Below are 25939 nucleotides of genomic sequence, written 5' to 3'. Positions count from 1 at the left end.
CGATCTGTGGCATTCAAGTCTGGCGACCCAGGTCTGTACCAGAAAACCAGGTATGATTTGCGGAAGGCTATTTCAAGGGTGAAGAGACAATTTCGAATGAGGTTGGAGGTGACATTGGATGTGCGGCAACTCTGGCAGGGTTTGCAAGACATCACTTGCTACAAAGCGAAACCAAATAGCATGAATGGCAGTAATGCTTCACTACCAGATGAACTCAACGCATTCTATGACTGCTTTGAAAAGAAGAATATAACTACAGCTGTGAAGATCCCTGCTGCACTTGATGGTCTTGTGATCTCTGTGTCAGAGGCCAATGTTAGGCTGTCTTTAAAGAGAGTGAACTCTCGCAAGGTGGAAGGTCCTGATGGAGTACCTGGTAAGGCTCTGAAAACCTGTGCCAACCAACTAGCGGGAGTATTCAAGGACATTTTCATCTTCTCACTGCTAAAGGTGGAAGTTCCCACTTGCTTCAAAAAGGCAACAATTATACCAGTGCCTAAGAAGAATAATGTGAGCTGCCTTAATGACTGTCACCCAGTAGCACTCACATTGACAGTGGTGAAATACTTTGAGAGGTTGGTCATGACTAGATTGAACATCTGCCTCAGCAAGGACCTGGACCCATTGCAATTTGCCTTTTGCCACGATAAGTCAACAGCAAATGCAATCTCAATGGCTCTCCACATGGCTTTAGACCACCTGGACAACACAAACACCTATTTCAGGATGTAGTTCATCGACTATAGCTCAGCGTTTAATACCATCATTCCCACAATCCTGATCGAGAAGTTGAAGACTTCTGCAATTGGGTCTTCGACTTCCTAACTGGAAGACCACAATCTGTGTGGATTGGTGATAATATCTTCTTCTCGCTGACGATCAACACTGATGCACCTCAGGAGTGGGTGCTTAGCCCATTGCTCTACTCTCTATATACCCATGACTATGTGGCTAGGCAAGCTCAAATACCATCTATAAATTTGCTGACGATACGACTATTGTTGGTAGAATCTCAGATGGTGACGAGAGGTGTACAGTAGCGAGATATGCCAACTAGTGGAGTGGTGTTGAAGCAACAACCTGGCACTCAACGTCAGTAAGACGAAAGAGCTGATTGTGGACTTCAGGAAGGGTAAGTCGAAGGAACACATAGCAATCCTCATGGAGGGATAGAAGTAGAGAGAGTAAGCAGTTTCAAGTTCCTGGGTGTCAAGATCTCTGAGGACCTAACCTGGTCCCAAAATATCAATGGAGTTATAAAGAAGTCAAGACAGCGGCTATACTTCATTAGGAGCTTGAAGAGATTTGGTATGTCAACAAATGCACTCAAAAACTTCTATAGATGAACCAGGGAGAGCATTCTGACAGGCTGATCTAGTCAGCTCCATCTTGAGTACTAGCCTACAAAGTACCCAGGACATCTTCAAGGAGCAGTGTCTCAGAAAGGCAGCCTCCATTATCATGGGCATGCCCTTTTCTTACTGTTACCATCAGGTAGGAGGTACAGAAGCTTAAAGCCACACACTCAGCGATTCAGGAAAAGCTTCTTCCCCCCGCCATCATTGAACCCTCGGACATTACCTCACTTTTTAATATATATTATTTCTGTTTTTTACACGATTTAAATCTATTCAGTATACGTATACTGTAAATCTATTTATTTATTTGTTTTTTTTTCTATATTATGTACTATTGCATTGAACTGCTGCTGCTAAGTTAACAAATTTCATGGTGATAATAAACCTGATTCTGATTCTGAAATACAGCTAATCTTTAAAAATATATTCTTTAGAAATTTTCAATAGACAGTAGGTGCAGGAGTAGGCCATTCGGCCCTTCTAGCCAGCACCGCCATTCACTGTGATTATGGCTGATCACACACAATCAGTACCCCGTTCCTGCCCTCTCCCCATATCCCTTGACCCCGCTATCTATAGGAGCTCTATCTAACTCTCTCTTGAATGCATCCAGAGACAGCCTCCACTGCCTTCTGGGGCAGAGCATTCCACATATCCACCACTCTCTGGGTGAAAAAGTTTTTCTGCATCTCTGTTCTAAATGGCCTACCCCTTATTCTTAAACTGTGGCCTCTAGTTCTGGACTCACCCATCAGTGGGAACATGCTTCCTGCCTCCAGTGTGTCCAATCCCTTAATAATCTTATATGTTTCAATCAGATCCCCTCTCATCCTTCTAAATTCCAGTGTATACAAGCCCAGTTGCTCCAATCTTTCAACATATGACAGTCCTGCCATTCCGGGAATTAACCTTGTGAACCTACGCTGCACTCCCTCAATAGCAAGAATGTCCTTCCTCAAATTTGGAGACCAAAACTTCACACAATACTCCAGGTGGGGTCTCACCAGGGCCCTGTACAGCTGCAGAATGACCTCTTTACTCCTATACTCAATTCCTCTTGTTATAAAAGCCAGCATGCCATTAGCTTTCTTCACTGCCTGCTGTACCTGCATGCTTGCTTTCATTGACTGATGTACAAGAACACCTCGATCTCGTTGTACTTCCCCTTTTCCTAACTTGACTCCATTTAGATAGTAATCTGCCTTCCTGTTCTTGCCACCGAAGTGCCACCTCACATTTATCTGCATTAAACTGCATCTGCCATACATTTGCCCACTCACCCAACCTGTCCAAGTCACCCTGCATTCTCATAACATCCTCCTGACATTTCACACTGCCACCCAGCTTTGTGTCATCAGCAAATTTGCTAATGTTATTTTTAATCCCTCATCTAAATCATTAATGTATATTGTAAACACCAGTGGTTCCAGCACCGAACCTTGCGGTACCCCACTGGTCACAGCCTGCCATTCCGAAAGGGACCCGTTAATCACTACTCTTTGTTTCCTGTCAGCCAGCCAATTTTCAATCCATGTCAGTACTCTGCCCCAATACCATGTGCCCTAATTTTGCCCACTAATCTCCTATGTGGGACTTTATCAAAAGCTTTCTGGAAGTCCAGGTACACTACATCCACTGGCTCTCCCTTGTCTTCATACCTTTTTCAGTCATGGTTGGGGCGCAAGTAGACTGGAGAATAGCCAGTATTGTTCATTTGTTTCAGAAGTGCAACAGGGACAAACCAGGAAATGCTAACCCTATCGTCAAGGGTTGGGGGTCTATGGTAGCATAGCTCCTGTGTTGGAGTTCTGAGTTCTGTCCCAGCATCCTCTGCAAGGAGTCTTTATACATCCGCCCCGTGGAAGCATGAGTTTTCTCCAGGCCCTCCAGTTTCCTTCCACTGTCCAAAGACATATTAGTTAGTAGGTTAATTGGTCATTGTAAATTGTCCCATGATTAGGTTTGAGTTAAATTGGGATTGCCAAGGGTTGCTGGGCAGTGCAGCTCATTGGACCGGAAAGGCCTATTTCTGGAAGGGTACTGTATCTCTAAATAAATTCAAAATTTAAAAAATCATTGATGGAGAAGTTATTGGAGAAGGTACTTTGGACCAGATCCATTCACATTTGAAAAAGCACAGACACATTAAGGGTGGTCAGTGTAGCTTTGAGTTGGGGATGTCCTGTCTCATAAAAATGACTGAGCTTTTTGAGATGTCAAGATAAAAGAAAGAATTAAGATTAGCTTTATTTGTCATGTGCATTGAAACATACAGTGAAATGTGTCATTTGCATCAAATCTAATCTGCGAGGATTGTGCGGCCACAGATGTGATTCCAAACTGTTGTGTTGCCTCCTTGTTGTCAGAATCAGGGAAAACACAGAACAGGTGCATTGCATTCCAATGGGGAGGGTACCAAGTTATTGGTACTAATGACCAGGGTAAAATGACAGATGAGGTCCCACATCTTGAATTTAAGGAGCTGGGCCATAAATTAAAAAGTGGGACGGCTACATTTGTTACCTCTGGATTATATCTGGTGCCTCATGTTTGTGAATGTAGGAATAGGACAGATCTGATAAACATTGTGTGTTGATGCTGGTTGTGTTCTGTGTTGTCCTGCTGAACCTTGGGGGCATGCTACATTGGTGCCAGAATGCGCAGCAATACTTGTGGGTTACCCCCAGTACATCCTCGAGTGTGTTGTTGTTAATGCAAATGAAGCATTTCACTGCATGTTTCCATGTACACTTGATAGGTAAATCTGAATCTCCATTGCAAGCTAAAGAGATGGCTCAGAGAGGAGAGGTCTTTAGTCTTCTGAATTACTGGGACCTGTACAATTGGGCTGGATCAAGAATGGATATCATATTGCTAATGTCAGCCTTTTGCCTACCTCCTATGCATCCTAAGAGCTCAATGGCGCTACCTGGGAAACTCTCCTTAATGAACTGGCATTATTCAGCCCTTAACCAAATCTTAGAGCATGACAGCTCAGAAACAGGTTCATCAGTCCAACTAGTTTATGCCAAGCTATTTGCTGCCTAAAATTATTGATCTGCATCTGGATTAGAATCCCACCCCCATACCCCTCTCGGATCACAACCATTCATCCCCCTCCTGGATCACAACCCATCATTGTACCGATGTAAACTTCTCTTAAATGTTGCAATTGACCCGCACTCACCACTTCCACTGGCAGCTCGTTCCACACTCGCACCACCCTCTGAGTGAAGAAGTTCCCCCTCAGGTTCCCCTTAATTATCAGGTTGTTTTTACTTTGTACACAGCAAGCAACACAAGGAACAATCAGTTTTTTTTTGTTACAAGTGATGCAAAAGCTCCGTGCTATGCTTTGGGATGCTCTGGGGTCGTGAAGAGCAGGATAGAAACATAGAAAATGCTGGAAATACTCAGCGAGTCAGGCAGCACCTGGCGAAAGACAAACAGAGCTGATGTTTCTGTTCTGGACCACTATCCATTGCCCCACACTGGTCCCTCTGATGCTGATTGAGGGAGAGATGGCTGTGCCTGATCTGGGAGAAAAACAAGTAACAGAAGGTGTTGGGTGAGTGGAATGTGCTGCCAAGCTGGTGGTAGAGGCTGACACATTAGGGACATTTAAGAAACTCTAGAGAGGCCATGGGTGATATAAAAATTGAGGTTTATGTTGGAGGGAAGGGTTAGATTGATCTTACGGCAGGTTAAAAGATTGGCACAACATTGTGAGCCAAAGGGCCTATATTGTACTTCAAGTTATGCTGAGGTGACACAGTTTTGAACATTGAATTAAAAATCTGAAATTGTCTTGCAGAAGCATGGAGAAGGGGTGATCTGAATGGCAGCTGTGGGCAATGCTGAGCAAGTTGTGACGTCAGTCTGTGCCTGGATGATATGTATTCGAACAGGCACCACAGAAGGTTCAGTATCGTCTCTCCCAGAAGCAGCAGTACAAAGGTTGATCGATGACATTTCACAGGATTGGAGGAAGACATTTGCACCTCCAAAACCAGCAGCCTCTGTGACACGATGGAAGGTACATCTTTGTAGCACACACAAAAAGCTTGAGGAAGGCAGCATCTATAAACAGCTGACATTTCAGGCCAAGACCCTTCATCAGAACCTGTAAATCTTCACCTCTTCCATCTATTGCCTCCTTCCTTCTCACTTCATCCCCCTCCCCCTACCTTTTTCCCTCACCTGGTCTTGTGGTCCTCTCCCTTCCCTTACTTTCTTACTCTGGCTTCTGTCCCTTCCAGGTTCAGGAACAGTTATTACCTCTCAACCACCAGTTGAGAACCAGTGGGGATAACTTCACTCACCCCTGTACTAATTTGTTCCCACAACCAATGGACTCACTTTCAAGGATTCTTCATCTCATGTTCTCGATATTTACTGTTTATTTATTTACTATTATTTTTTATTTTGTTTTCTTTCTGTATTTGCACAGTTTGTTGTCTTTTGCACTCTGGTTGTTTGTCTGTCCTGCTTTGTGTAGTCTTTCATTGATTCTATTGTATTTCTTTGTACTTTCTGTGAATACCTACAAAAATGAATCTTAGGGTTGTATATGGTGTGTATAACATATATGTACTTTGATAATAAACTTACTTTGAACTTTGAAGTACCTGCCTTTCCAGTCCTGATGGAGGGTTTTGACCAAAAACATTGATTGTTTGTTAATTCCTCTCAGTAGATTTTGCCCAGGGTTCCTCCAGCATTTTGTGTGTGTTGCTCTGGATTTCCAGCATCTGCAGAATCTCTTGTGTTATCACCGAATGTAAAATTAGTTTCAGTAATGGTGATCCTCAAACCCATGTTTCAGCTACTGTGCTACAAAGCTGCTTACCCTATCTATTACAGTGCCACAACAATGTGGTAGAGTTTACATGTGTTCAGAAAAGAGCCTAGCTAACCCACAGCTGCACCAGACCACTTTGATCTTCACCACACATGGCTGTGGCATCGAGGTTGCCCACTAACCCCCTTCGCAGAGTTAGAGATGGGCAACAAATGCTTCTCTGGCCAGTGATCTGTACAAACCCATGAAATATTGTCCATACTTCACATGCAGTGCAAATCCAGTGACCCAGGGTAAAGAGCAGAGATGTGAATTAACAATGTTGAGAAAGAGAGAATATGTACACAAAGGCTTACCACATCCTTAGGCTGTACAGACCGCTTCAAGCAGTTGCTTTTCTGATGTGCAGACACTGTTGTCAAGGCAAGTTGCATGGGAGCTCACTTGCACACTGCAAGGTGCAGTCAGCGGTAAAGGATTGGGGATAGTGAATGTGGAAATCTGGTTAAGATTAATAGAGCATTACAGCACAGAAACAGGCCCTTTGGGCCATCTAACCTGTGCCAACTGTTATTGTGCCTAGTCCCATTGACCTGCAACTGGACCATAGCCCTGCATCCCCTCCCATCTATGTACTTACCAAATTTCTCTGAGATGTTGAAATCAGACCCTCATCCACCACTTCTGTTGGCAGTTTGTTCCACATTCTCACCGCCCTCAGAATGAAGCTCCCCCTCAGATTCTCCTTAAACATTTCACCTTTCAACCTTAACCCATGACCTATAGTTCTAGTCTCACCCAGCCTCTGTGTAAAAAGCTCATAATTTTGAATAGCTCTATCAAATCTCCCCTCAATGTCCTACACTCCAGGGAATAAAAGTCCTAACCTCTTCAACCTTTCTCTGGGTCCTCAAGTCCCAGTAACATCCTTGTAAGATTTCTTTCTGCTCTTTCAATATTATTGATATCTTCCTTGTAGATAGTTGACCTGAACTGCACATAATATTCCACATAATAGGCCTCACCAACATCTAATACAACTTCAACGTAACATTCCAACTTCAGTTTGGAGATAATGGGAAAACTTGCCCCTGCTTTTCCAATAATGTTATAGAATCCATCTGAACCAATGGGAGAGGCTCTCTGTTGGTTGGCGCAAACCATCGACCGTGGACGTTGCACCCCAGCCGTCTACATGATACGTAAGCCAGGGCAGTACGATATGGAGAGCAAGCTGTTGCCCATGCAGCAGGCTCCCCTCTCCTCACAGCTGATGAACCCAAAGGAACAGCAGAGACACATACAATTTGGAAACAGCAGTGTTGCAGGAGTTGCCAGTCAGTGTTGAACTCAACATAGGACTGCCTTAGGGACTCCAGCTCCAGATGTTTCCTCGGGGTTTACTCCTGAAGCCTTCCCCATGAGAGGATATAGCCCCAGGGTAGGAGAGGTTTGAGATCAGAGTTTTCCCTCTCCTAGTTGAACTGCTAGTCATGGCTGACGAGCCCTGCCCAGGGCACCCGGTTTTAAGGCAAATGAACCTATGTAAAGCAGCAGTTAAGGAAACCATCAGAATTTTAAACCACGCAGGAGCTTTGTGGAGCTGAAATGAGGGAAAGTCACAACAGAGTTAATCATGACCACATCTATAGAATTCAGACTACCAAACATGGAACAGTATAGCACTGGACAGGACATTTGTTGATGCCAATTTATTTTAAATATTCTCCTCCTGCGTATCATCCATATCCCTCCATTCCCTTCATACTCATTGTCTATCTTTTCAAATCCACTGGGCTACCTGCTTCCATTACTACCCGAATAAACCATTCTAGGCACCTATCATAGAACCGAAGCACCACAGAACATTACAGCACAGAAAACAGGCCTTTTGGCACTTCATGACTGTGCCAAACCATTTTTCTGCCTAGTCTCACTGACCTGCACCTGGACCATATCCCTCCATACACCTCTCATCCATGTACCTGTCCAAGTTTCTCTTAAATGTTAAAAGTGAGCCCGCATTTACCACTTCATCTGGCAGCTCATTCCACACTCCCACCACTTTCTGTGTGAAGAAGCCCCCCTTAATGTTCCCTTTCAACTATTCCCCCTTCACCCTTAACCCATGTCCTCTGTTTTGTTTTCTCCCCTAGCCTCAGTGGAAAAAGCCTGCTTGCATTCACTCTATCTATACCTATCATAATTTTATATATCTCTATCAAGTCTCCTCTCATTCTTTTACACTTCAGGGAGCAAAGTCCTAACCTATTCAACCTTTCTCTGTAACTCAATTTCTCAAGTCCCAGCAACATCCTTGTAAACCTTCTCTGCACTCTTTCAACCTTATTAATATCCTCCCTGTAATTAGGTGACCAAAACTGCACACAATACTCCAAATTCGGCCTCACCAATGCCTTATACACCCTCACCATAACATTCCAACTCTTATACTCAATACTTTGATTTATAAAAGCCAATGTACCAAAATCTTTACAACTCTATCTACCTGTGACACCACTTTTAGGGAATTTTGTATCTGTATTCCCAGGTCCCTCTATTCTGCTGCACTCCTCAGTGCCCTAGCATTTGCCTTGTATGTTCTACCCGAGTTTGTCCTTTCAAAGTGCAATACCTCACATTTGTCTGTATTAAACTCCATCTGCCATTTTTCAGCCCATTTTTCCAGCTGGTTTTTTCCACCTGCAAGCTTTGCAAACCTTCATCACTGTCCACTACATCTCCAATCTTTGTATCATCAGCAAATTAGCTGATCCAATTTACCACATTATCATCCAGATCATTGATATAGATGACAAATAACAATGGACCCAGCACTGATCCCTGTGGCACACCACTAGTCACAGGCCTCCACTCAGAGAAGCAACCCTCCACTACCACTCTCTGACTTCTCCCATTGAGCCAATGTCTAATCCAATTTACTACCTCACCATGTATACCTAGCAACTGAATCTTCCTAACTAACCTCCCATGCGGGACCTTGTCAAAGGCCTTACTGGAGTCCATGTAGACAACATCCACTGACTTCCCTTCATCCACTTTCCTGGTAACCTCCTCGAAAAACTCTAATAGATTGGTTCAACATGACCTACCACGCACAAAGCCATGTTGACTCTCCCTAATGAGTCCCTGTCTATCCAAATACTTGTAGATCCTATCTCTTAGTACTCCTTCCAATAATTTACCTACTACTGACATCAAACTTGCTGGCCTGTAATTTCCAGGATTACTTTTAAAGCCTTTTTTAAACAATGGAACAACATGAGCTATCCTCCAATCCTCCAGCACCTCACCTGTAGATACCGATATTTTAAATACATCTGCCACGTAACCTGCAATTTCAACATTCGTCTCCTTCAAGGTCTGAGGGACTACCCTGTCAGTAGGATTTATCTACTCTGATTTGCCTCAAGATAACAAACACCTCCTCCTCTTCAATCTGTATAGGTTCCATGACCTCACCACTTGTTTGCCTTATTTCCATTGACTCCATGCCAGTTTCCTTAGTAAATATAGACACAAAAAAACCATTTAAGATCTCCCCCATTTCTTTTAGTTCCATACATAGCCAACCACTCTGATCTTCAAGAGGACAAATTTTAACCCTTTCTATCCTTTTGCTCTTAATTTACCTGTAGAAGCTCTTTGGATTATCCTTCACCTTGACTGCCAAAGCAACCTCATGTCTTCTTTTAGCCCTCCTGATTTCTTTCTTAAGTACTCTTTTGCACTTTTTATACTCCTCTCCCTGTTTCCTATACATGTCATACATCTCTCTCTTCTTCTTTATCAGTCCAATATCCCTAGAGAACCAAGGTCCCTTATTCTTATTCACTTTGCCTTTAATCCTGACAGGAACATACAAACTCTGCACTCTCTAAATTTCTCCTTTGAAGGCCTCCCACTTACCAATCACATCCTTGCCAGAGAACAACCTGTCTCAATCCACGCTTTTTAGACCCTTTCTCATTTCTTCAAATTTGGCCTTTTTCCAGTTTAGAACCTCAACTCGAGGACCAGATCTATCTTTATTCATGATCAAGTTGAAATTAATGGTGTTATGATCACTGGAACCAAAGTGTTCCCCTGCACACACTTCCGTCACCTGCCCTAACTCATTTCCTAATAGGAGATCTAATATTGCATCCTCTCTAGTCGGTATCTCTATATATTGATTTATAAAACTTTCCTAACACATTTTACAAACTCTAACCTGTCTAGACCTTTAACAGTATGGGAGTCCCAATCAATATGTGGAAAATTAAAATCCCCTACTATCACAACTTTGTGTTTCCTGCAGTTGTCTGTTATCTCTCTGCAGATTTGCTCCTTCAATTCTTGCTGACTATTGGGTGGTCTGTAATACAACCCCATTATTGTGGTCATACCTTTCCTGTTTCTCAGCTTCTCCTATATGGCCTTGGTAGACATGCTCTGTAATCTGTCCTGCCTGAGTACTTGTAACATTTTCCCTGACTAGCAATGTCAGCCCCCCCACCCTTCTGCCTCTATCACGTCTGAAACATCGGAACTCCGGAACATTGAGCTGCCAGTCCTGCCCCTCCTGTAGCCAAGTTTCACTAATGGCTATAATGTCATAATTCCACTTGTCAATCCAGGCCCTCAGCTCGTCAGCCTTCCCCACAATACTCTCGCATTGAAATACACACACCTCAGAAGATTATTACCCCACACACAACCCTTCTATTTGTGACTTTGCATGAACCTTTAACATCACTTATTTTCACCCCTGCTCCACTATCTGCTCTGGCACTCTGGTTCCCACCCCCCTGCAAGTCTAGTTTAAACCCTCCCCAACAACGCTAACAAACCTCCCTGCAAGGATATTGGTCCCCTTGTAGTTCAGGTGTAACCCGTCTCTCTGGTACAGGTACCACCTGCTCCAGATCCTGAAATCTGAAACCCTGCCCCCTACACCAGTTCCTCAGCCACGTGTTCATCAGCCAGAGCATCCTATTCTTACCCTCACTAGCACGTGGCACAGGTAACAATCCTGAGATTACCACCCTCGAGGTCCTGCTTTTTAACTTCCTACCAAGCTCTCTATACTCACTCTTCAGGACCTCCTCACTCTTTCTTCCTACATCATTGGTACCGATGTGTACCATGACATCTGGCTGCTCACCCTCCCACTTCAGAATGCTGTTTACGCAATCAGAGACATCCCTGACCCTGGCACCCGGGAGGCAACAAACCATCCGGGAGTCTCTGTCACGACCACAGAACCTCCTGTCTGTATCTCTATGGAGTCCCCTATCACTACCGCTCTCCTCTTCTTCCACCCTCCCCACTGCACTGTAGAACCTGACTCAGAGCCAGAGATCCAGCTGCTGCAACTTGTCCCAGGTAAGTCATCCCCCTCAACAGTATCCAAATCGGTATACTTATTGTTGAGGGGAATGGCCACAGGGGAGCCCTGCTCTGCCTGCCCTTTCCCCTTCCCTCGCCTGACCGTAACCCAATTACCTGTGCCCTGCTCCTTTGGTGTAGCTACCTCCCTGAAGCTACTATCTATAAACTCCTCATTCTCCCGAATGATCCGGAGGTCATCCAGCTCCTGTTCCAGTTCCCTAACGCGGTTTGTTAGGAGCTGCAGCTGGATGCACTTCTTGCAGGTGTCGTTGTCAGGGACACCAGAGGTCTCCCTGACTTCCCACATCCTGCAAAAGGAGCATTCCAACATCCTGCCTGGCATTCTCTCTACTCCAAACAAACAAAACTTACTACCCTTGCCCCTGCCTGTTCACGCTGAAGCCTGTTGAGCCAAAGCTGTCCCACTCTGCTCCCTCTCACTCCGCTACCTGCTGTATATGGTGGACTTTTTTTTAAACCTTTGGCGCTCCACGTCACGCACCTGCGCAGATCAGCATCTTTTCCCTGAGCAGTGTAAAGAAAAGACTTCTCTCCGAGATGCCTTTACTCTCAGCCTCTTGCTTCGATTTATCATCAACGTTTCAGGCCAAGACCCTTCGTCAGGACTCTCAACCGATGCTGCCCAACCTGCTGAGTTCATCCAGCTTGTTTGTATGTGTTGATTTGACCACAGCTGTGCAGTATACTTTTTGTTTATTAAAGCATGTACTCTAATGTTTGATGCTGGGGAAAACAGCCTGACTGTGTAAAATATAAACAGAGATTCTGCAGATTCTGGAGAATAATAACTCACACAAAATGTTGGAGGAACTCAGCAGGTCAGGCAGCATCTACGGAAATGAGTAAACAGTCAACACTTCAGGCTGAGACCTGATAATTAGCCTTGGCCTGAAATATCGACTCGTTATTCCTCATTTAGAAGAATGAAAGGGGGATCTCATCAAAACCCATGCAATATTGAAAGGCCTAGATAGAGTGGATGTGGAGAAGGTATTTCCTTTCAATAGACAATGGACAATAGGTGCAGGTGTAGGCCATTTGGCCCTTCGAGCCAGCACCACCATTCACTGTGATCATGGCTGATCATCCACAATCGGTACCCCATGCCTGCCTTCTCCCCATGTCCCTTGACTCTGCTATCTAACTCTACCTAAGAGTTATCTAAGAGCTCTACCTAACTATCTAAGTTATACCTGCTATCTAAGAGCTTTACCTAACTCTTTCTTGAAAGCATCCAGAGAATTAGCCTCCACTGCCTTCTGAGGCAGCGGATTCCACAGATCCACAACTCTCTGGGTGAAAAAGTTTTTCCTCAACTCCGTTCTAAATAGCCTACCCTTATTCTTAAACTGTGGCCTCTGGGTCTGGACTTACTCAACATCAGGGACATATTTCCTGCCTCTAGCGTGTCCAATCCCTTAATAATCTTATATGTTTCAATCAGATCCCCTCTCATCCTTCTAAATTTCCAGTGTGTACAAGCCCAGTCACTCCAATCTTTCAACATATGATATCCTGCCATCTCAGGAATTAACCTCGTCAACCTGCGCTGCACTCTGTCAATAGCAAGAATGTCTTTCCTCAAATTTAGAAACCAAAACTGCACACAATACTCCAGGTGTGGTCTCACCAGGGCCCTGTACAACTGCAGAAGGACCTCTTTGCTCCTATACTCAACTCCGCTTGTTATGAAGGCCAACATGCCATTAGCTTTCTTCACTGTCTGCTGTACCTACATGCTTACTTTCAGTGACTGATGAACAAGGACACCTAGATCTCGTTGTACTTCCCCTTTTCCTAACTTGACACCATTCGGATAGTAATCTGCCTTCCTGTTCTGCCACTAAAGTTGATAACCTCACATTTATCCACATTCCCAACCTGTCCAAGTCACTGTGCATTCTCATAACATCCTCCTCACATAGAAACATAGAAAACAGAGAATGTGAGACAGGATAGCGAGAGGAAGAATAAGGGACAGGTGGGGACTACACGGTTCTGGAATATTATGTGTGTAGTAGAGAAAGGTGAGGCGGAACAAGTGATAAGGAGGACACATGTACAGAGGGATGGTCTGATGGAACATGAAGTTAAATGTGTTGAAAGAATAAGTAAATTTAGGAAGGACAACAAAATTCTAGGGGCGTATAGCCCGATGGGAGTTTGGGGAGCTGGGTTAAGCACAATAGGCAGCGATTCAAACAGAGAGAGAAGAAATGGGCTAAAAATTCTATATCTGAATGCATGAAGGCAGATGAGCTTGAAGCTCAGGTGTGAATGGGTAACTATGATGTTGTTGGGATAACGGAGACATGGCTGCAGGGAGATCAGACCTGGGAAATGAATGTACAAGGGGATACATGCTATCGTAGGGACAGAAATGTGGGTAGAGGGGGTGGGGTGGCCCTGTTGGTGAGGAATGAGATTCAGTCCTTTGCAAGGGGGGACATAGGATCAAGGGAAGTAGAGTCTGTGTGGATAGAACTGAGGAACAGTAAGGGCAAAAAGACCCTAATGGGTGTTGTCTACAGGCCCCCAAACAGTAGCATGGATATTGGGTGCAAGTTGAATAGGGAGTTGACATTGGCATGTGGCAAAGGTAATGTCGCAGTAGTTATGGGGGATTTCAACATGCAGGTGAACTGGGAGAATCAGGTTGGTGCTGGACCCCAGGATAGGGAGTTTGTGGAGTGCCTACGGGATGCATTCTTGGAACAGCTTGTATGAGAGCCGACCAGGGACAAGGCTTTTCTGGATTTATTCTTGTATAATGAACAGGATTTGATAAGCTATCTTGAAGTAAAGGAGCCATTAGGAGGTAGTGATCATAATACGATAAGTTTTTATCTGCAAGGGTAAGGGCAGCTCAGAGGTGTCAGTGTTGCAGTTGAACAGGGGAAACTATGGAGCCATGAGGGAGGAGCTGGCCAAAGTTGACTGGACGGATATCCTAGCAGAAAAGACAGTGGAACAGCAACGGCAGGTATTCTTGGGAATAATGCACAAGGTGCAAAATCAGTTCATCCCCCAGAAAAAGAAGGATTCAAAGGGGGGAAAGGGGCCTCAGTAGTTGACAAAGGAAGTCAGAGATTGCATAGCATTAAAAAAAAGAAATATGACAGAGCTAAGGTGAGTGGGAGGACAGATGATTGGGAAGTTTTTAAGGAACAACAGAACTTAACTAAAAAGGCAATACGGGGAGAAAAAATGAGGTATGAACGCAAGCTAGCCAGGAATATAAAGGAGGGTAGCAAAAGCTTTTTTAGGTATGTGAAGAGAAAGAAGATAGTTAAGAACACTGTTGGGCCCTTGAAGAATGAATTGGGTGAAATTGTTATGGGAAACAGAGAAATGGCAAAAGAATTTAATGAGTACTTTAGATCTGTTTTCACTAAGGAAGACACAAGCAATCTCCCAGATGTATGGATGGGCCAAGGACATAGGGTAATAGAGGAAATGAAACAGATTGACATTAGGAAGGAAACGGTGATGAGTAGACTGATGGGACTGAAGGCTGACAAATCCCTAGGTCCAGATGGTCTGCATCCTAGGGTACTAAAGGAGGTGGCTCTGGAAATTGCGGATGCATTGGTAATCATTTTCCAATGTTCCTTAGATTCAGGATCAGTTCCTGAGGATTGGAAAATGGCTAATGTTATCCCACTTTTTAAGAAAGGAGGGAGGGAGAAAACAGAGAACTATCAACCTGTCAGCCTGACATCCGTGGTGGTGAAGATGCTAGAGTCCATTATTAAGGATGAAATAGTGGCATATCTAGATAGCAGTGATAGGATCGGGCCCAGCCAGCATGGATTTACCAAGGGTAAATCATGTTTGACTAATCTGTTGGAGTTTTTCGAGAATGTAACCAGGAAGTTAGACAAGGGAGATACAGTGGATGTAGTGTACCTCGATTTTCAGAAGGCATTTGATAAGGTCCCACATCGGAGATTGGTGGGTAAAATCAAAGCTCAGGGCATCGGGGGGAAGACATTGACATGGATAGAAAACTGGTTGGCAGATAGCAAGCAAAGGGTAACGGTGAATGGGTGTTTCTCAGAATGGCAGGTGGTGACTAGTGGGGTGCCACAGGGCTCGGTATTGGGACCACAGCTGTTTACGATTTACATCAACGATTTAGATGAAGGCATTGAGAATAACATCAGCAAGTTTGCTGAAGACACTAAGCTGGGTGGCAGTGTGACATGTGATGAGGATGTTAGGAGAATTCAGGGTAACTTGGATAGGCTGAGTGAGTGGGCAGGTACTTGGCAGATGACATTTAATGTGAATAAGTGTGAGGTTATCCACTTTGGGAGTAAGAACAGGAAGGCAGATTATTATCTGAATGGTGTAGAGTTAGGTAAGGGAGAAATACAAAGAGATCTAGGAGTCCTTGTTCATCAGTCAGTGAAGGTGAATGAGCAAGTGCAGCAGGCAGTGAAGAAGGCTAATGGAATGTTGGCCTTTATTACCAAGGGAATTGAGTACAAGAGCAAGGAAATCTTCTTGCATTTGTACAGAGCCCTGGTGAGACCACATCTGGAGTATTGTGTACAGTTTTGGTCTCCAGGGTTAAGGAAGGACATCCTGGCTGTAGAGGAAGTGCAGCATAGATTCACAAGGTTAATTCCTGGGATGTCTGGACTGTCTTATGCAGAGAGGTTAGAGAGACTGGGCTTGTACACGCTGGAATTAAGGAGATTGAGAGGGGATCTGATTGAAACATATAAGATTATCAAGGGATTGGACAAGATAGAGACAGGAAATATGTTCTAGATGCTGGGAGAGTCCAGTACCAGAGGGCATGGTTTGAGAATAAGGGGTAGGTCATTTAGGACAGAGTTAAGGAAAAACTTCTCCCAGAGAGTTGTGGGGGTCTGGAATGCACTGCCTCGGAAGGTAGCGGAGGCCAATTCTCTGGATGCTTTCAAGAAGGAGCTAGATAGGTATCTTATGGATAGAGGAATCAAGGGATATGGGAACAAGGCAGGAACCGGGTACTGATAGTAGATGATCAGCAATGATTTCAAAATGGCGGTGCAGGCTCGAAGGGCCGAATGGTCTACTTCTGCACCTATTGTCTATTGTCTAAAATAGGTGCAGGAGTAGGCCATTCAGCCCTTTGAGCCTGCAATGCCATTCAGTATGATCATGGCTGATCATCCAACTCAGAACCCTGTACCTGCTTTCTCTCCATACCCCCTGATCCCTTTAGCCACAAGGGCCATATCTAACTTTCTCTTAAATATAGTCAATGAACCGGCCTCAACTGTTTCCTGTGGCAGAGAATTCCACAGATTCACCACTCTCTGTGTGAAGAAGTTTTTCCTCATCTTGGTCCTAAAAGGCTTCCCTTTATCCTTAAACTGTGACCCCTCGTTCTGGACTTCCCCAACATCGGAAACAATCTTCCTGCATCTAGCCTGTCCAATCCATTTAGAATTTTATACGTTTCAATAAGATCCCCCCTCAATCTTCTCAATTCCAGTGAGTATAAGCCTAGTCGATCCAGTCTTTCTCCATATGAAAGTCCTGCCTTCCCAGGAATCAATCTGGTGAACCTTCTTTGTACTCCTTCTATGGCAAGAATGTCTTTCCTCAGATTAGGGGACCAAAACTGCACACAATACTTTAAGTGCAGTCTCACCAAGGCTTTGTGCAACTGCAGTAGAACCTCCCTGCTCCTGTACTCGAATCCTTTTGCTATGAATGCCAACATACCATTTACCTTTTTCACCGCCTATGTACCTGCATGCCCACCTTCAATGACTGGTGTACAAATGACACCCAGGTCTCGTTGCACCTCCCCTTTTCCTAATCGGCCACCATTCAGTTAAATAATCTGTTCTCCTGTTCTTGCAACCAAAGTGGATAACTTCACATTTATCCACATTAAATTGCATCTGCCATGAATTTGCCCACTCACCTAACCTATCCAAGTCACCCTGCATCCTCTTAGCATCCTCCTCACAGCTAACACCGCCGCCCAGCTTCGTGTCATCCGCAAACTTGGAGATGCCGCATTTAATTCCCTCGTCTAAATCATTAATATATATTGTAAATAACTGGGGTCCCAGCACTGAGCCTTGTGGTTCCCCACTAGTCACCGCCTGCCAATCTGAAAAGGTCCCGTTTACTCCCACTCTTTGCTTCCTGTCTGCCAACCAATTCTCTATCCATATCAATACCATACCCCCAATACTATGTGCTCTAATTTTGCCCACTTATCTCCTATGTGGGACTTTTCAAAGGCTTTCTGAAAGTCCAGGTACCTTACATCCACTGGCTCTCCCTTGTCTATTTTCATAGCTACATCCGCAACAAATTCCAGATTAGTCAAGCATGATTTCCCCTTTGTAGATCCATACTGACTCGAACCGATCCTATTACTGCTATCCAAATGTGCCTCTATTTCATCTTTTATAATTGACTCCAGCATCTTCCCCACCACTCATGTCAGGCTAACTGGTCTCCCTGTTTTCTCTCTCCCTCCTTTCTTAAAAAGTGGGATAACATTAGCTATCCTCCAAACTCCAGGAACTGATCCTGAATCTATAAAACATTGGAAAATGATTACCAATGCATCCGTGAATTCTAGAGCCACCTCCTTAAGTACCCTGGGATTTATTAGCCTTCAGTCCCATCAGTCTACCCATCACCATTTTCTGCCTAATGTGAATTTCCTTCACTTCCTCCATTACCGTAGGTCCTCTGGCCACTATTACATCTGGGAGATTGTTTGTCTCTTCCCCAGTGAAGACAGATCCAAAGTACCTGTTCAACTCATCTGCCATTTCCTTGTTCCCCATAATAAATTCACCTGTTTCTGTCTTCAAGGGCCCAACTTTTGTCTTAACTAATCTTTTCTTCTTCACATACCTAAAGAAGCTTTTACTATCCTCCTTTATATTCTTGGCCAGCTTACCTCCATTTCTCCCCATATTGCCTTTTTAGTTATCTTCTGTTGCTCTTTAAATTTCCCAGTCCTCTGGCTTCCTGCTCATCTTTGCTATGTTATACTTCTCTTTTATTTTTATACTGTCCGTGACTTCCCTTGTCAGCCACGGTCACCCCTGATTCCCCTTAGAATCTTTCTTCCTCTTTGGAATGAACTGATCCTGCGCCTTCTGTATTATTCTCTGAAATACCTTCCATTGTTGTTCCACTGTCATCCCTGCTAGGGTATCCTTCCAGTCAACTTTGGCCAGCTCCTCCCTCATAACTCCATAGTTCCCTTTGTTCAATTGTAACACTGACAATTCCGATTTTCCCTTCTCCCTCTCAGATTGTAGATTGAAGCTGATCATATTATTGTCACTACCTCCTAATGGCTCCTTTACCTCAAGTTCCCTTATCAAATCCGGTTCATTACACAACACTAAATCCAGAATTGCCTTCTCCCCGGTAGGCTCCTGTACAAGCTGTTCTAAGAATCCATCTCAGAGGCACTCCACAAACTCGCTTTCTTGGGGTCCAGTACCAGCCTGATTTTCCCAGTCTACCTGCATGTTGAAATCCACCATGACAACCGTAGCATTACCTTTGCGACATGCCAATTTTAACTCTTGATTCAACTTGCACCCTATATCCAGGCTACTGTCTGGGGGCCTGCAGATAACTTTCATGGAGGAGCCTCAGACCAAGAGGTCACAGCCTCAGAATAGAAGGATGAGCTTTTAGAACAGAGATAATGGGGAATTCCTTTAGCCAGAGTGTGGTGAAACTGTGCAATTCATTGCCAGAGATGGCTGTGGAGGCCAAGTTATTGGTTGTATTTAAAGTGGAGGTTGACAGGTTCTTGATTAGTCAGGATATCAAAGGTTACAGGGAGGAGGCAGGAGAATGGAATTGGGAGGGAATATAAATCAGCCATGATGGTGGAGCAAATTCAATGGGTTGAATGGCCCAATTCTGCTCCTATGCCTTATGATCTTATCAAATTAATGCAGCTAAGTGGGTGTGATGTGGCATAGACACAGTGGGTTAAGTAGCCTGTTTCTGTGCTGTAAACTCTATGACTAGAGGATGTGGCTGTGGTTGTGGAGGAAGAATCGAAGTGAAATCAATAAAAGGCTGATGTCAGGTAACACTTCCTGTGAAAAACATAGAACATAGAACAGTACAGCACAGTAAGGCCCTTCAGCCCATGATGTTAAGCCAACCTTTTAATCTACTCCAAGATCAATCTAACCCCAGGATTTCCAACCTGTGGTCCTTGGATGTGCCTTTCTCAAGTGTAAGGAATAGTTTGTGAGAGGAGAGAGGGATTCCCACTGGAGCATTAGTTGGGATGAACATTGACACAAACTGAGAGCCAGAGTAGTCTGCAATTAGTCCTCTGAGCTTTGAGGGCACAGATTTGAGGTGTCCTGATCTCCACTTCCTGTTCACACACAATAAAAGCAGATTAAATATTGTGCATGTCACATAACTGACTTTCATCCCTGGGGTTTGTTGTTGACAGACTTTAAGGTGAAATTCCTTCTATCATAGCCAAATAAGTCCTAGTTCATGAAATGCCTTTAATAGACTCAGTACCGGCTTTGGCTGTTTGACACGCTCCTTCCTCTCCAATCTCCTCTAGACTTCCCATGCTCCAAGATCTCTAAGCTGCTCTTGCTCTGACCGCTGGCTCGGCTCTGAATTAACTGTTACACCACTGGCAGATGTACTGGGCTCTCTGCTCTAGAAAACCCCCAGCCCTTTCCACCTTGCTCACTCTCTCATCACCTCTTTATACTGCGTATCATTCCTTCATCATTCAGTCTAGATAAGGATGTTTCAATGCAAAACATCAACTGTCCATTTACCTCTACAGACAGACAGGTAGAAAGGAAAATAGAGGGCTATTGGGGAGGGAAGGGTTAGATTGAACTTAGAGTAGGTTAAGAGGTTGGCACAACATTGTGGGCCGGATAAGCTGTGTAGAACAAAACATTGTTGTACTGTTCTATGTTCAGATGCTTCCATATCTGCTCAATTCCTCCAGTGTTCTGTCTTTTGCTCCAAATTCCATCAGGTAGGAGGTACAGAAGCCTGAAGGCACACACTCAGCGATTCAGGAACAGCTTCTACCTCTCTACTGTCCGATTCCTAAATGGACATTGAATCTTTGGACACTTTTTTTTAATATACAGTATTTCTGTTTGTGCACATTTTTAAAATCTATTCAATATATGTAATTGATTTACTTATTTCTTATTATTTTATTTGTTTTTTTTCTCTGCTATGTTATGTATTGCATTGAACTGCTGCTGCTAAGCTAACAAATTTCACATCACATGCCCATGATAATAAACCTGATTCTGAATTTCAGAATCTGGTGTCTGTTTTTTCAAACTTTTACCAGCTGCCTGTGGTGAACTACATGTGCCTGTCTGGACACGCCCCCCCGCTGACTGCTCCTGTGGCTCCTCCCACTGACAGTGGCTCCTCCCACAGACCCTGGTATAAAGGCGATTGGGGCCTGAGCCCCGGCCTCAGTCTCCAGGATGTAGTGTGGTGGTCAATTGCTGCTTGTTCTTTCTTTCAGTCAATAAAAGCCTATATCTCGCCTCACGTCTCCGAGAGTTATTGATGGTGCGTCACTGCCCCAACATCTTCATGTGGCTTGATCCCACAGTTTGTATGAAACACACCTCTGAATGGCCTTGGGGTGTTTTTCCATAGTAACAGCAATACAAATAGTTATAGTTAACAATGTTGAACTTTATTTGGAGTGTGGAACTTGCATTTGGATTTTCAGACCCTCTTGTGACTTGTGTGCATCCTAGGTATTTGGATCAACAGATATCGGAAGTACCTGGTTAAATCCATAAATGGGCCCTTTCTGGAATCGATAATCCGCTACATGAAGAGGCAGGACCTGATGAGCACTGAGGAAGTCAATCAAATTCAGGAACTGACAGGCCCAACAGACAAAACGAAGGCTGTGATCGATGTCCTTGCTGGGAAAGGAAATGCAGCATCTGAGTCTTTGCAGACTTTTATAGAGACCACTAACTCCCAGCTCTACCTTTTAGTTACAGTCTACGGTAAGCTATTTTTACAAGACCACAACGTATTGAAGCAGAATTAGGCCATTTGGCCCATCGAGGCTTTTGCACTGTTCAATCATGGCTGATCCTTATTTTCCCTCCTCCTCAGCCCCACTCCCCAGTCTTCTCCCCATAACCTTTGATGCTGTGGCCAATCAAGAGCCCAAAACAGTTCACAACACTCCAGGTGAGGCTTCACCAGTGCCTTATAAAGCTTCAGCATCACATCCTTGCTCTTGTATTCTAGACCTCTTGAAATGAATGTTAACATGGCATTTGCCTTCCTCGCCATTTATTCAATTTACTAGTTAACTTTTAGGGAGTTCTGCACAAGGACTTCCAAGTTCCTTTGCATCTCAGAATTCTAGATTTCCTCACCATTTAAAAAATAGTCTGCACATTTATTTCTACTACCAAAGTGCATGAACATGCAGTTTCCAACATTGTATTTCATTTGCCACTTTCTTGCCCATTCTGCTAATCCGCCAAAGTCCTTCTGCAGCCATTTCTGTTTCCTCAAAACCACTTGCTCCTCCACCAACCTTTTTCCACCAAACTTGGCAACAAAGCCATTTATTCCATCATCTAAATCATTGATATACAACATAAAAAGAAGCAGTCCCAACACCGACCCCTGTGGAACACCACTAGCACTGGCAGCCAACCAGAGAATAATCCTTTTATTCCCCCTCGCTACCTCCTACCAATCAGCCAATGCTCTAACATTGCTAGTAATGTTCCTGTAATACCATAGACTCTTAACTTGGTAAACAGCCTCATGTGTGGTATCTTGTCAAAGGCCATTTGAAAGTCCAAATATACAACATCCATTGCATCCCTTTATCCATTCTACTTATTTCCTCAAAGAATTCCAACAGGTTCATCAGGCAGGATTTTCCCTGAAGGAAACCATGCTGACTTTGTCCTATCTTCTCCTGTGTCACCAAGTACTCCATCATCTCATCCTTAATAATTGATTCCAACGTCTTCCCAACCACAGAGGTCAGACTAACTGGTCTATAGTTTCCTTTCTGCTGCCTTCCTCCTTTCTTAAAGAGTGGAGAGACATTTGCAATTTTACAGTCCTCCAGAACCATGCCAGAGTCCAATGATTATTGAAAGATCATTTCTAATGCCTGCACAATCTCTACTGCTACCTCTTTCAGAACCCTAGTGTGCAATTCATCTGGTCTGGGTGATTTGTGTACCCTTGGGTCTTTCAGCTTTTTGAGCACCTTCTCCCTTGTAATAGTAACTGCACTCACTTCTCTTCCCTCACACATTCAACATCTGGCACACTGCTAGTGTCTTCTATAGTGAAGACTGATGCAAAATACACATTTAGTTCATCTGCCATCTCCTTGTCACCCATTATTATTTCTCTGGTCTCATTTTCTAGTGGTCCTATATCCATTCTCATCTCTTTTTTTTACATATTTGAAAAAAGCTTTTTCTATCCACTTTGATATTGTTTACTAGCTTGCTTTCATATTTCATCTTTCCCCTCCTAATGATTCTTTTTGTTGCTCTCTGTAGGGTTTTAAAAGCTTCCCAATCCTCCACTAAATTTTGCTTCGTTGTATGCCCTCTCTTTTGCTTTTACGTTTGCTTTGACCTCCTATGACAGCCATAGTTGTACTATTTTGCTATTTGAGTATTTCTTCATTTTTGGAATGTATCTATCCTGCATCTTCCTCATTTTCCCCAGAAACTCACACCATTGCTGCTCTGCTGTCATCCCTACCAGCAGCTCCTTCCAATTTACTTTGGCCAACTCCTCTCTCACACCACTGTAATTTCCCTTACTCCACTGAAATACTGCTACATAAGACTTTACTTTCTCCCTATCAAATTTCAAGTTGAACTCAGTCATACTGTGATCACTGCCTGCTGAGAGTTCTTTTACCTTAAGCTCCCTAACTGCCTCCGGTTCATTACATATCACTCAATCCAGTATAGCTGATCCCCTAGTAGGCTCAATGCTCTATAAATCTATCTCGTAGGCATTCAACAAATTCACTCTCTTGAGATCCATTACCAATCCAATTTCCACTCCAACAGCTCTAATGAACCTGCCCATGAGAATATTGGTCCCTGTCGGGTTCAGGTGTAACCCGTCCCTTTTGTACAGGTCATACCTCCCCCAGAAAGGATCCCAGTGATCCAAGAACCTGAAGCCCTGCCTCTTGTATCAGTTTCTCAACCATGCATTTATCTGCAAAACCATCCTGTTTCTACCCTCACTGGCACAGGCAGCAATCCAGAAATTACTATCCGGGAGGTCCTGCTTTTCAGCTTTCTACCTAGCTCTCTAAATTCTCTCTTCAGGACTTCTTTGCTTTTCAGTCCTATGTCATTGGTACTAATATGTACCAAGACATCTGGCTGCACTCCCTCCCTCTCCAAAATGCTGTGGGCATGATCTGAGACGTTCTTGACCCTGGTAGCTGGAAGGCAACATACCATCCGAGTGCCCCGTTCACATCTACAGAATCTCCTGTCTGTTCCTCTGACTATTGAGTCCCCTATCATTACTGATCCCCTCTTCTCCCTCTTTCCCTTCTGCACCACAGACCCATATGCAGTGAATAAGACCATAAGACATAGGAGCAGAATTAGGACATTCAGCCCATTGAGTCTGCTCTGCCACTTCACCAGGCTGATCCTAGATCCCACTCAACCCCATACACCTGCTTTCTCACCATATCCTTAGATGCTCTGACCAATCAGGAAACTATCAACTTCCACTTTAAATATACCTATAGACTTGGCCTCCTTCGCAGTCTATGCTTCAATAGGTACTGTACATTTAATGTCAGAGAAATGTATACAATATGCATCCTGAAATTCCACAGATTTACTACTCTTTGGCTAAAAAGAATCCTCCTTACCTCTGTTCTAAAGAGTCACCCCTCAATTTTAAGGCTGTGCCCTCTAGTTCTGGATACCCACACCATAGGTAACATCCTCTCCATGTCCACCCTATCTAGTCCTTTCAACATTCGGTAGGTTTCAATGAGATCTCCCCGCATTCTTCTAAATTCCAGTGAGTACAGGCCCAAAGCTGCCAAACGTTCCTCATATGTTAACCCCTTCATTCCCAGAGTCATCCTCATGAACCTCCTCTGGACTCTCTCCAAAGACAGCACATCCTTTCTGAGATATGGGGCCCAAAACTGTTGACAATACTTCAAGTGTAGCCTGACTAGTGTCTTACAAAGCCTCAGCTTTTATATTCTATTTCCCTTTAAATAAAGGCCAACATTGCATTTGCCTTCTTTAGCACAGATTCAACCTGTAAATTAACCTTCTGGGACCCCTGCATGAGGACTCCCAAGTCCCTCTGCACCTCTGATGTTTGAACCTTCTCCCCATTTAGACAATAGTCTGCACTATTGTTCCTTTTGCCAAAATGCATTATCATACATTTCCCAACATTATATTCCAGGAGGCAACTTAGGGGTGACTACTTCACTGTAACTCCAATCAATGATATCCTCACTCTCCTGAACAAGTCAAAAGTCAACCAGCTGCTGGTTCAGATCCCTCACAAGGTCTTCAAAGACTCCAATATCCGGCATGAAGAACACACAATGGCCACTTAAACTACATTAAGTACCCCAGTCACAGTAAGAAAGAAAGGAAACTAACAGAAACTTACCCGGACAACTTACCTGGAGCCAAAGCCTGACACTCTGTCTCACCACCAGCCCACTCCCAACAATGGCCGCACTGCTTGTCCCTTTCTGTACTTCTGTTTACTCCTCCCTGTGCTGCATCTGCTGCTGACTGGGCCGTCAGGTTTTGTTTCATGCAAACTGTTCATTCCCACTTCCTCAGGTCTCCTATATCACTGGCATGTGTCATGAAATTTGTTGTTTATTATAAATAGCAATAAGAAATATATATAAAAGTTAAAGTAAATAGACAATGCATAAAGAAATTACCAAGAGGTTAGTGCCCACGCTGGAGCTGACTGAGTTTACGACTTTAAGCAGCCTTTCCTGATCCTGTGCAATGCCTCTCTCCCCCCGCCACCCCCCACCCCCCGCAACCAGATGGTATGGGATGTAGCAGTTAGAATGCTCTCCAGGGGTCAGCTGTAGAAATCCATGAGTGTTTGCACTGATATACAAAGTCCCCTCAAACTCCTACTGAAATATAGCTGCTGTCATTCCTGTGTAATTTCATCAACATGTTGGGCCCAGGATAGATCTTTACTCTCCCCATTCATGTTACAAAGAGATGTTTACTCTCCCCATTCATGTTACAGAGAGATGTTTACTCTCCCCATTCATGTTACAGAGAGATGTTTACTCTCCCCA

The 25939-nt window shown here is 44.0% G+C and overlaps 1 protein-coding gene across 1 annotated transcript in view; it reads left to right on the top strand.

The window, feature by feature from the left end:
• Positions 1-25939, top strand: part of nlrc3 (NLR family, CARD domain containing 3) — a 112980-nt gene that overhangs the window by 17629 nt on the left and 69412 nt on the right. The window contains exons 2-3 of the mRNA XM_059978842.1: positions 5173-5394; positions 21351-21611. Of these exons, the coding sequence (XP_059834825.1) occupies positions 5388-5394; positions 21351-21611 (268 nt within the window). The 5' untranslated portion in view covers positions 5173-5387. The remainder of the gene's footprint in view (positions 1-5172; positions 5395-21350; positions 21612-25939) is intronic.

The sequence above is a fragment of the Hypanus sabinus genome, chromosome 9 (assembly GCF_030144855.1).
Source record: "Hypanus sabinus isolate sHypSab1 chromosome 9, sHypSab1.hap1, whole genome shotgun sequence".
In the NCBI taxonomy this organism is placed as follows: Eukaryota; Metazoa; Chordata; class Chondrichthyes; order Myliobatiformes; family Dasyatidae; genus Hypanus; species Hypanus sabinus.
The sequence above is the reverse complement of the archived record's forward strand: the minus strand, read 5'-3'. Positions and strand labels throughout refer to the sequence as shown.